Here is a 12,500-nt window from a genome sequence, read left to right as displayed (position 1 = left end):
GCAAGATTAGAGATGGCCCAGTTCATTTTCTGTTCCTTTATTCAAGTTCTATCATCTAATTACCAGAGAAGCTAATTCATTTCCTTTTCTAATCTTGCTTATTAGATGAAGATATGGTGAATGGTTCTCAAGTTACAACAAATTTTGGAAAGGTACCCCTAAAAAAAGTTTAAAAATCCTACTTTTTGAAATATGGTCCCATACAGAAACGATTATTGAGGGATAGACTGTGGTCAAATAATGTAAACAAATCTTAGATCGGATATAAATTGCTTGAGAATAGTGTTACAGAAGCTCGGAAAATATCAGTTTGATGAAAAATTGTGAACTTTTCAGTGAATGTTCTTCAAAGGTAATTTATTATCTAATTAACTATGAAACTACCCTAATTTCTATTTCAAATGCCGTTTGTTGCATGAAGAAGTCTTGACTGGTAACAAAAACTAAACTGGTATCTCCACATATACAAATCACGGCAACATGCCGTATGCATAAACAGAGTTATTGCTTGTCTCAGGCCACATGTTTTCTAGCATCTACTTGTACATTTGCGTACATGTCTGTGTATATGTATAGTTGCATACATATGTTTACACATGTATGTAAAAACATTTGCATACATGTACCTGTGTATGTAAACTTGTGTGTATATATATATATATATATATATATATATATATATATATATATATATATATATATATATGTAAATATGAACATGTATGTAAATATGTAAATACATCTATAAACGTGCACATGCATGCATGCATGCACACGTGTAGAGGTGTGCAGCGATAATGAGAAACGGTTAGGCTGCATCCACACCAGTGACATGTTGCTTGGAGACAAATTGGAAACATTGTGTGGGGCGCAATAGGAGACATTCGGATGCAAATATCCCATGTTAGGGGACATATCTGTTACAATGTTGAGAGACAAGTCGGCGAGAAGAATCGACGGTGAAACTGTCCACACCATATATGTCTGTTGGTGGGAGGTCTCTGACGACGTCACCTCATCCACACCAGGATTGCTAACATGTTGCCCAACAAATCCGTACCACTGTTTTGTCACTGGTGGGGACTTAGGCAACAGCATTTTTTTTCTTTCTTGAATCGTGGGCAAGTCTTCTTGTTGATAATGAAAAGTAGGCGGGAGAAGAAAAGAAAAACAAAATATAAAAAAAGATATATCCCCAACTCAAAAATAAGACGAGTGTACCTCCTACCTTCCAAAGATCAGAAGTAAAGGAATGTATCAGTTCCAGACGCACCTGTAGGAAGTACAATTCTGTCATACTACAAGTTCTGAGGAGCTGAATTAAAACAAATAATTCTTTCAACCAGAATTTGTTATTTTGGATATCAAAATAAAGATATTCACGATAGACGTTAGACATGACATGACACGACACATGAGAGTAAGGTATTTCCGCCAAATATATTTTATTTTTATTTCGAGGACAGGAGAAACGATACCATACATATTAAATCATAGACAAATTGACGCACTTAATTTTTGTCATTTCTTTCGCGGACATCACAATGTCGGAGGGAAATTAGATTAAGAAATATTCGTGATTTTCACCTTTTTTTCATTTTCCTGGAAATGGCGGGCCCGCTATTCAAGAATTGCCCTGGCCTTAGAGTAGCAAGCGGTTCGTATTTACCGAGTAATCAATTTTATTTGTTAGAAATTACCATTTAGAGATCGTTGATGTTTTGAAATACAAACTCACCACTGTTTCCCATGGAGATTTATTTTCTCAATGTAATAAATAATACGAACTGTATAATTATAGGCTTATATCACACAAGTTATTTGACATGATACGTGGGATTCTTAACCTTATATACTTAGGTCGTTCATATATAATATAAATTAGCTACAATGTTACTTTTATGGGTTTTCTCGAATGTTTACGCTCTATTTAATGAAAAAAAAAAAAATCTTTGCTATGTGGAGTCTAACAGGGTGGCTGCAGCATGTAAAGTTTCGCCTGGCTCGTGAAAAACATGTGAAAATTTGTTTGATAATTTTTAGATTTTCATTTTTTACATCCTAAAACCCTTGTAGGAATTTGATATAAGACACTTTCATCCTCCCGTGACATAATTCAGTAGTTTAAGTCAATATACAGTGTTTCATTTTTGCACCGGTAGGGAATAAATACACAAGTAAAAGTTGCACACAAAACGATTGACTAAAGAGTACTCATGAACCCCATCAAAGTCAAGTTTACTTCACAGAGGATTATATTCACGTGGGTAATTCTACATTTCTGTACGAGTGTGAAAAAGGGATTAACTCATTCTCGACAACCCCCCCCCCCCCCTTAGAAAATTGGCAATTGTGACGCGATGATTAGAAATAAACAAAATAGATAAATTTCTGAAAGCTTATTAAATTTCACATAAAATGAGAGGTCATCATTTTTCGGAATAATTTTTAAAATCTGGCAAGCGTCCAATGAAATGATTATGAAATTTTTCATACAAGTAAACAAACATGATATGCCGTTCACATATGAAGTATTTTAATTTCTTTGTTTTCAACATATAGTTAATATAATCAGTGAGCAAAACATTTCGAAAATGCAAACCTCCCTCCCCCCATGGGGGGTAGGATTGCCAAATGATCCGGATCACCACCAAATTTTTTGGGAATATTAATTAGGCTAAGACAAACCTCAGGTAAAAAGTTTAAAATCTGTTCATAACTTTTTGAGTTAGAAAAAAAAGTCGTGGATCCGAACTATGGTCTGCTTCACCTACACGCCTCTGGTTAAAATCTCATTAAGATGTGTTCATAACTTTTAGAAATATCAGAAAACACAAACAAAAAAACAACAAAGAAACAAACGGAAGTAACAATATAAATAAACAAAAGGTCATGGGGTACACGAAAATGATCTACATGTGCTTACATTCCTTATATACATATTTTTACTCCGCAATGTACTTATTTTTCGAATTTCACGGGAGGTCTGACCGTGAAAATTGGCTACGCGGCCCCGTAGAGGTGATCCGCATGCGTCATATATGCTTTGACGTCCGGCCGCGCTGAGAGGACACGTTTGATACCAGTCCGATTGGAGAACGGTTATTTTTTTACCAATTTTGTACGTTGTAAAACCCCATTTGAGCAACAATAATGGATAAATAATAGATAATTACACCATATACAAGTACTTCGTCCATGACTTGTCATGTAAAATGTAAGAATAATGAAAAGGAAACAGATCATGATGTTAAGGTCCTTCACATTTTTACGCATATCACACGCATTTTTAGTCCGATTTTAACGTATTATGGCTCATAATGTCGCTGAATAGTAGATCTATTACATGCTGCAATAAAGAATTGCTATAATGTCATGTGCTTCTTTAAAAAATGACATTTTCAGTATCCCTTTTATGGGTGTCGAAATAGTGAGCTTTCGGAAAATATTCACCCCCCAAAAAAGTAAAGTCGACTTCTCAAAAGTGGCTTTTGCATATAAAAGTAGAAGGATGGTTCTATTTAGACATGAAATCAGAATGGCTGTATGATTTTTTTTTTTTTTTTTGGATTTTTGAGAATTTGTTTATAATGGTCAATAGGCCTATAGACACCGAAGGTCACTGCCAGCACTCTACATTCTACATAAGATTTTGAGAAACCGTTATGTGCTGGCAATGTCCGGAAGACTTCGGAATGCAGGTAGATGATAAGAGGATTATGGTGTAGTAAGGCTACTCTTATACCTTGTTTTGTTAATATGAAAATAATCATGAAAAGATGAGGAAAACGAAAAATGTCGATATCTCTACACCACCTTTATGGGGGGAGGGGGGAGTCCTTACGGGCACAATTTATGTCCAAAATTAACATATGGCTTATTTTGTTGAAAAATAAAAATACAACTTGTTTGAGAGCGTTTTTGTGATTTTTGCCAGTGCTTCTTGTAAAAGTGGTCTATGTAAGAAAATTTTTACCTTTTCCTTTTTCTTGAAGTCCCCTGCTACAAAAATTCACCCCAAAAATATGAAATCGAAATCGAAAAAAAAAAACTCAAACAACCTGCATTTTCATATTTTTTTCCGAAGAATTTCGTTTTTTTTTTACAATAATTAAAAAACTGTTTGGCCGATTTCGAAAAAAAATCGACCACAGGGAATGGGAAGGGGTCTAAATAAAAGGGTGAGTTTCATCTAAATCGGTAAGAAAAATTGAAAAATCGACTGTATTGGAACTATAGATACATTGTTGAAGAAGTATTTTGATAGAATGTATCATGGTCTGGACTAGGTTTAAGCATTTTTGGATCCAGTAATTATGTCATGCCCATCCTGCACAATGGATTGTATTACCTTTAGTTGAATACAGTGGCATCTCGTATATAGGCACTGTGTTGCATCACCCATTATATATAACAAACAATAAAAGTGTTCTTTTTTCCTTTCCTTCTTTCTTTATAATTGTATAGTATACGCTATACAATTACAGTAATCTGTAAACGTAACATCAAGACCCACCCTCTCATTTAAAACTATTGTGGTCTATTTCCAAATGTAGGAATTTCTATAATGTATGGGTCTTAAATGTAATTTGTTTGTTCTTGTGTACTTCCTGAATATTTACAAATTTAACAGCCATCAAATTCTAAGGTGTCTGCAGGAGCTTTACTAATGTTTTGATGACAACCGTCAAATCTTTTTTTTGAGGGCATTGACACTGAAATATGCTTTTCCTCATTGTGTCTGTTAGATCTTTATTATTTCATTAGAGTTGTGTGCAGAGTCCTTGTGGAAAATCTGTAAATCGTCATTGTATGTAACGTGAAGCTAATTTTGGCCTGTCTGCAGATTTTTTATTAATATTTCAATAAGGATTGGGCCTAATATAGATACTACTTGCTAATTGCTGTGCTGATACATTTTCAGGAATTTTGACCAATTTGGTATAGTTGGTTAAGCGCCTGCTATGGCTCGTTGTCTTGCAGCCGGCGCGCGAGTCCTTCAGCACCCGGAGAGGTACGTCGCTAATGAGCGCCCAGGTACACCTATGTGGACTTTAGCTTGCGGCAATCGTGCATAAGGCATTTAATTATGACATTGCGCATAGATATGAGTTCGTGGATGTTCAAGGAACACTTTTATACCAATATCAGGAAAAAATTATATCACCGTGATTTATGACGAAATATTTTGTGAAATATATCTATAAAAAATGTATGTTTTGTGTCTTTTTACACACGAAATATGCTTTGATCGAGACTCCCTGGTAATATGTTTTAGTTTACGAGGTAATATATACGTATATCACATACGAAGCACTAATGTTTAAAAATAGCCTTAGAAGGAAGGATTGAAATATTTTCGTTACATTTCGCTCAACGGTCGGTACATCACAGCAGGGAGCAATTTGAGTTGATTTGAAATTGGTAGTTACCGTTGTAAAGACCAATTCAATACGAATGTTACCTAAATGTCAGATTTTTAAACTTCGTATGTATAAGCGAGATACAGATTATTTCACGTTGAAGATGATAGTACTCAGTAATACCTGCTCTGAAATAAAAATATATGGAATTTTGAGCTCGGTTGTATGCGTAGTCTTCGTCTGGCGTTCAAAAAGCTATCGCATCCGTTTCGTGCGTTCCCAATAAAAATGAATATGTTTAGACGTTACCGGAAGTCTTAGGCACCATAAATTGGCAAATATCCCACAACACCTAGGCGTCTGCATGATTTTATGCACTTCTTAGTAAAGATAATTGGTGCAAATGGCTAATCACAAACTATACACTTGTTCTTTGCAATCTGTTAATATTGACAATTATCAAAGAAAATGGTATGAGAGGGATAACAAATATATTTTATTATTTAGATATGAAAGTCAATGTAGGCCTACTAGATTATGATGATTAATCTTTTTAACTTTATGTGCGTGCATTCACGTACATATGAACCTCCTCGAAAATTGTAAACACCCAGTGACCATTCCCCCCCCCCCCCCCCCCCCGTGTGAGGCATGGGAAATATTCAACGACTTTCGTAAGTTCTCAAATTCAATGTACTAAATTCATATGCTTTTAAAATTCTCAAGATTAAACCACCATGTTGTATTCATGCCAGGACTTTATAATTAGAATGATTTTGTACTAATGTTGCCATCCACAGTTCCCCATTTCTTCAAAATGAAAATAAAATGGAAAATAATAAAAAAAAAAAAAAAAATTTAAAAAGTTTTTTATCTGGTTTAGATTAGTTGTCTCTATGGTAAAATGCATTTATTAAGCTTTTCACATGAAAATATCAACTTTTATGAACAACGAAAAAAAAAAATAACTTTATAGAATAGGGTCCCAATTGAACATGAAAATTCCTATTGACTTGGTAATCATTGCATTGCAAAGTACACTAAATAAGCATTATTTTGATATAATTAGATTTAGAGAAAAATAACAGAGATAACGAACTTTGGCAAGGGGCCAAATACAAAACGCCGTAGCTCCGTCATTTTTTATGAATTTTTGGTACATCCCAACTCAAGTAATTTTCATGCGATCCAAATGCAGTTTGTTGCTTTCACTAGAGCCTCGGCGTCCCAAGGCCAGGTAAAAGGCCGATTTTTGAATTTTTGCCTTAATCCAAAAATAATAATATTTTAATGCTGAAAAAAAAAAAAAATAGTTCTATGTCAAGCTGTCCCCCACCAAAAAAAAAAAAAGGAAATTCAAAATTCGGCCTTTTATATGGCTATAGGCTAGAGTTGATCTAACACAAGTATTTTTGGGGGAATATTCTGTAAAGAGCTGTGATAGTTGGGATGTACCGAAGACATACCAAAAAAAAAACTATTTTTTTCGACTTTTTTGCGCCCCCCAATAGGGGAGCAAATCACTGTGATGATCACTGTCGTGCATATATATTTTGACATCTTGCCTTTAACGAGCATGAAGGGCTGGGTTAAATCAGATGTCTTTGAGAATTTTGTTATTTCTAAATGATATTTCTAAATGGCTCTGTTGATTTCTTTCTTTATCAGTGGAACAGGGTGATGTCTAACAGTTTTGTTAATGAGGGAGCAGTGGCATCTATGCTGCTTTTGATTACTTACATGAGGATATTTACTTGTTTAGTCTCCATTATTTGATTATAAAAACTTGAGGATCAGCAACATGACATGGGAAGACAAATGAAAAAGAGGTCTGATCTGTTTGTGATTACATCTTGTATTTAGGGGATAATCTACTTTATATTGTTCAATTTCTGCTAATTTAATAAAATTCATGCCCTTTTATCTAGTCCCTAGAATGATCTGAGATCATTTTTTTTTAAATTGTCCACTCCTTGTGTAATAGTGAAAAAAAAAAAATACAAGCAGAAAAATGCCTTTTTGAAATTTTTTAGATTTTTTAAAAGTTATTATTATTAATATTTTTTAACAGAATCATCCTAAATTTTGGGAATGTACAGGAAGCACAGGAAATTTTTTATCTACAGAATGAGGTACAATATGTGTATTTTCGACTGAATTAGACCTTCGAAATAAGGTTGTAGGTTGAATACCTAAAAAGAGGCTCTCATATTGATATGTCACTTTTACAAGAAGCACATGAAAAAACGGCAAAAACTAATTGCATCATTCAGTAGATGTATTCAGCTATAAAAAAAGCCATATTACATTTATTTTGGACAGGAAGTGTGTGTGTGCTATGCTTAACAGTGGAGTGTATAGAAATTTTGTGATTTTATTCAACGTATTTTTTACGTCATGGATAACTAATGATATATGAAATGGTATATGATTTTATCATATAAAGCTATTTCAATTTTTCATTGCGACAATGAGGGTTTACAACATAAAATTCCGGTCTGAAATATCGTTCTCCATGCCACTGAACCTCACACTCGCAGGCCGGGACGCCAGAGAAGGGGCCGTGCGCACGTGTTCCTGAGGCCTTGGGCGGTGTAAGTCTATGGGACGAATCACACATCTTTCACACTAACACTCCAGTGAAATAGAAATATATAAACATATGGTGGTGTTGCAGTGAGTATATGATATATATATGTATATACAGATCATTACCCTGTATTTCATGACCTTATATTTATATATATTGTTACCTCCATTTGTTTATTAATTTGTGGTTAGGTTGTTTTATTTTTAATACAAGGGTTACTCATAGTTATGAACAGATTTTAATGAAATTTTTACCAAAGGTGTGTCTTTGCCTAACTTGGACGCTGTTACATTTTGATGGTAATCTGGATCATGATCTTGATCAAGGATTTTGTTTTTTCAATTAAAAAAAATTACAGACAGATTCTAATGAAATATTTACCTGCTGTGTCTTGGTGATCTGGAACATTTGACAAACCTAGGGTTTGCATGTTCAAAACATTTTGCTGAAGGATGAAACTAGCAAAATATGGTCTTTTATGTGAAATTTTGGCCCTGAAAGTCTTTGGAAAATCATATTACTCAAAATCGGCAAGGTGGAAAATTTTGGTTGAAAAATGGTACGCAATTGTCTTAAAGTGTTTATGGTGACCTTTGTAGGATTCTTGACCAATTGTTCTTATTTGTTTTCTTAATTATCTTGAATATGCAATTAATTAAATGAGAAAAAGACTACTGAATCTTATCTTGAAGATACTCAGAAGATTGAGAGGTACAACTGGGAGTAGATGAAACAAATAATCACTAGTTGATCCGGGAAGGCTGGTACTTGCCTCCAAAGCTTAGAACACATGAAACTTCATAATGTGTTTTAATTGTGTTTCGGAGCTGAAATGACAAGGCTTTATATTATGACAATATTAGTAATAGAGAACAATGCTATATGAAAGATGGGAAAGAATCTTGCATTGAACTAGCTGAATACCATGAGCTGATAAAAGCCATTTGATATTCTGTGGCTTCCACCATCACATCTGACTGGATTTGAGAAGGGGTGTGGCTAGTTTTGGTAGATGCACAGCAATGGCATTGGGGAGTTGAAGAATGTCAGTATGGAAATCCAGTATGAGGTGTTTTTAGGGCCATGGTGTTTCCCCAATCCGAAGCTAGTTCACCTTGTCCATTATAACGGCTCCATTTAAAGGAGCAGGTTGTGAAAGCTTTTCGACAGCACCCAAGATTATGCTGTAATACATCCACTCAAATCACCAGATCTCAATCCCATTGAGAATGTCTGGGCAGCCATGGTCAGAGACATCCCCCAAGATCATACACGCAATCATTATATCATCGCTGCCTTAGCATTACTAGCAGGGGCGTTAGTAGCATCCATACCGGCATTCGCCATGACGTTGCGGTAACACGAAAAATTAGAATTATTAGACATTTGGAGACCCTTTTTTTCCCCTGTTCTATTTGCTTGAATTTCAGACATCATCATTATCATGGAATTTTTTAAGGACCTTTGCTATTGGAATCACAGGGATACCAATATCAGGTCGAGCTCACAGCATTTTGTACACAATATATATATATATATATATATATATATATATATATATATATATATATATATATATATATTTGTGTGTGTGTGTGTGTGTGTGTGTGTGTGTGTGTGTACCATGAGGATTTTTAATCCTCAATGAGATTAACTGAGAAGAAATCCGAAACTTATTTTGAAGATACATTAAGATTCAGAGGTACTGTGAGGATGCCTATGCTTTGTATGGCAATCAAGAATCTTTAATATCTACTACATTTACATAGGGAACAATAGTTTTAACTTTGACAGTTTGCCACATTATAAATGGAAATGTTAAATTTTAGCATAATGTATCATTTCAAATGGTGTGATTTTTTTATTTAATTTGTGGAGAATATGCATTTCATATGGATATAAATTAATAACTATGTTATGTCTCATGATCTCACGGTCACAAACATTTAGACTTATTTTGTAGCTTTTATTATCATACTCCTCTTTTTTTTTTCAGGCAAGTAATGGTCCAAGACCTGGTTATCCGGGTGGGCATGCAGGAGGTGGACCACCTGGCAAAGGAGGCCGACCCCCTTCCAACCCAGGCCCGGGTCCTACTCTACAATACAGACATGGTCCACACCCCCCTCACCCCTCTCACGCCCCCCATGCACCGCACCCACCAACCTCACAGCACCACCAACAGCAACAGCAGCAGCAACAACAGCAGCCTCCACAGCAGCAGTCACAGCCTCCACCACAGCATCCTCCAGGTCCTCACCATCAGCCACAGCAACAGCCACCACAGTCTGGTCCATTGCAGTCGAACCAGCAGTCTGGACCAGCATCTCAGTGGGTGGGATCCGGGCCGCACCAAAAACCTCAACATCCTCAACAACAGTCACAGCAGCAGTCCACTGGTCCAAGTCAACAGCAAGCACCACAGCCAAGTGGAGGGGGTGGGACAGCTGGGTCTCAGTATGCAAGTGTTCGTTATCCTGGTCCTCACCCGGGCCAACCCCCGGCTGTATCGCAGCCCCCAGCTCCTTATCAACCGCCCCCGCCATCATACCATCACCAGGTAGGTTCTTGAGGTCTTTGTAGATCGTGTTATATGCTAGGCATTTCCATTTTTCTTTAGGGGTTTCATAACCTATTACGTTCCAATTTCTATTTTCTTGAAATTATAATCTTGACCTATATATAGTTTTATGTTGAATTTGGGAAGCAGCTCCGTATTTTTTGTACAAAGTAAGTATTACACTTTGTAAAAGATTGGGTGTGACATATATGTCATGCTTAGTGAAATCAGTGTCATTTTCAGAAAGAATGTGTTATGCTTACAAACAAACGTTTACTTATATATACACAAGTTCTATGTCTTCAGCTTTGCTTTAGTTTTATATCATTCCGAGTTGATGAAAGTAGTAAAAAAAATTTAAAAATGCTTTGAAAAGGGAGATTTCAAGGAGTGCAAAGTCTCATGACACACTTATTACACTGATTGAATTAGGCTCTCTTACATCCACCCTTGCACATCTTTGTACATTTTTCCTGATAGTTTTGCAGTTTTACTCCATCATAGTGAATATCTTCTGAAACACATTTAGTGTGTCAATCTTCGCTTGACAAGGTTCCCTGGATTTGTTGGGGATACTCCCTTTTATGTAAAAGAATACTGTGGTTGTTAGAGGTTTGCTCCTTGCATTTCAACCGAGTCATGTTACCTCCATACTTTTTACGCAAGAGCCAAGCATTTTTCACGGTTTCATCAAACAACCATGTAAATATTTGGGTTGTTGAAACTGTTGCCACGACGGAGTTGCCGATCCATATGCATATGAAATTTGTTACATATGTCAGCAGCATAATTAGTTGTTTTGAGTACGTAATTTGAACAGATTTCAATTGGCAAGTCTTGTATCTGTTCTCACTCGTTCAGTGCCCTCATGAATTATCCCGTCAAATATGGAATTTATTTAAAGAGATTATCGTCATGTGAAATATGTTCATTTAATATAACCTTTCTTCATGCTTTAAGAAGATAAGCTACAGTAATGGCCAGGAATTAAAGTATGTTATGGGTAAAAGTGGCTGTGTTTTACTTGACTTATATCGCCAGATTGAAGATGGTAAAGATTGAAATTCATATTAAATAGGAATCACCTAAATAATATCAAAGTATTTCTTTTGAGAGTGATGCTCCTTCTAAAGGAAAATTCATAACCTGCTGGCATTTTAGAAGAGTTGGTTGTTTTGGACAGGAATTAGTGGAGCTACACTTCAATTGCTTACCAATGACCATAGATGCAAGGACAAGATCTAACGCCTATGTTGATAGGTTACCACAGGAATAATCTAAAGGACTTGCTATCTTTTTCAAACATGATCCAGTTTAGAGACACGTATCACAATACTTTCTAAATGTATAAGAGTGATAAATATGTAAGGTTGACCAGAAATGGATTAAACAAGACTTGTGATATTAATGAATGTTAGTTATTATAAACTACAATGTTGCTTCCTATGTAACAGAAAATGTATAGAACTTGATAAAGATATCTTGCATTATAGACGATTTCTGTTTTCTAACCTAACCATTTATTATGGCCATTGCTAAGCAGCGACGTCTAGTTGCTAGAAGTATGCAAACTCCATGTAACACAATGATTTTTATTTACCCTTATAATCATTTTCACAGTCATTATCATCTTGCTACATATCCCAGAAAGCATTCTAAATATTTCTTAAATTTATGAAGCTATTTCATATAACAGTTACATACAAATCTTTCTTATATGTCCTTGTTGAATAGATTTCCTAATATGAAACAAAATACAAGTTAGGCACATGGATTGTCCTTAAATTCCTGGAAGGAATTAAATGAAGAAACAATATTAATATGTGGAACAACACAAAATACTAGTGTACATTTTTGTCATAAGACAAAGTTTATGTATTAACTGTACATTATCCATTATCCATTATAGTTACAAGTACGATTTCCACTGTTTTCTTATCACAAAATTGTGGAATGTTAAATTGTCTAAGCATACTGATGCGGTTTC

The 12,500-nt window shown here is 35.2% G+C and overlaps 2 protein-coding genes across 5 annotated transcripts in view; one reads left to right on the top strand and one right to left on the bottom strand.

Moving 5' to 3' along the window:
* Positions 1 to 12,005, top strand: part of LOC113826899 (proline-rich protein 2) — an 86,487-nt gene extending 74,482 nt beyond the window's left edge. For all 4 annotated transcript variants that reach the window (XM_070135206.1, XM_070135207.1, XM_070135208.1 and 1 more), the window contains one exon: positions 9,950 to 12,005. In XM_070135206.1, coding sequence (XP_069991307.1) covers positions 9,950 to 10,525 — 576 coding nt within the window. In that variant the 3' untranslated portion in view covers positions 10,526 to 12,005. The remainder of the gene's footprint in view (positions 1 to 9,949) is intronic.
* Positions 12,006 to 12,274: 269 nt separating this feature from the next.
* The window catches only part of LOC138865175 (uncharacterized), a 31,358-nt gene continuing 31,132 nt past the window's right edge, over positions 12,275 to 12,500 (bottom strand). The window contains exon 5 of the mRNA XM_070134559.1: positions 12,275 to 12,301. Coding sequence (XP_069990660.1) covers positions 12,275 to 12,301 — 27 coding nt within the window. The remainder of the gene's footprint in view (positions 12,302 to 12,500) is intronic.

This window comes from Penaeus vannamei, chromosome 20 (assembly GCF_042767895.1).
Source record: "Penaeus vannamei isolate JL-2024 chromosome 20, ASM4276789v1, whole genome shotgun sequence".
NCBI lineage: Eukaryota > Metazoa > Arthropoda > Malacostraca > Decapoda > Penaeidae > Penaeus > Penaeus vannamei.
Note: the sequence above shows the minus strand (reverse complement) of the source record. Positions and strands in the feature narration are given on the sequence as shown.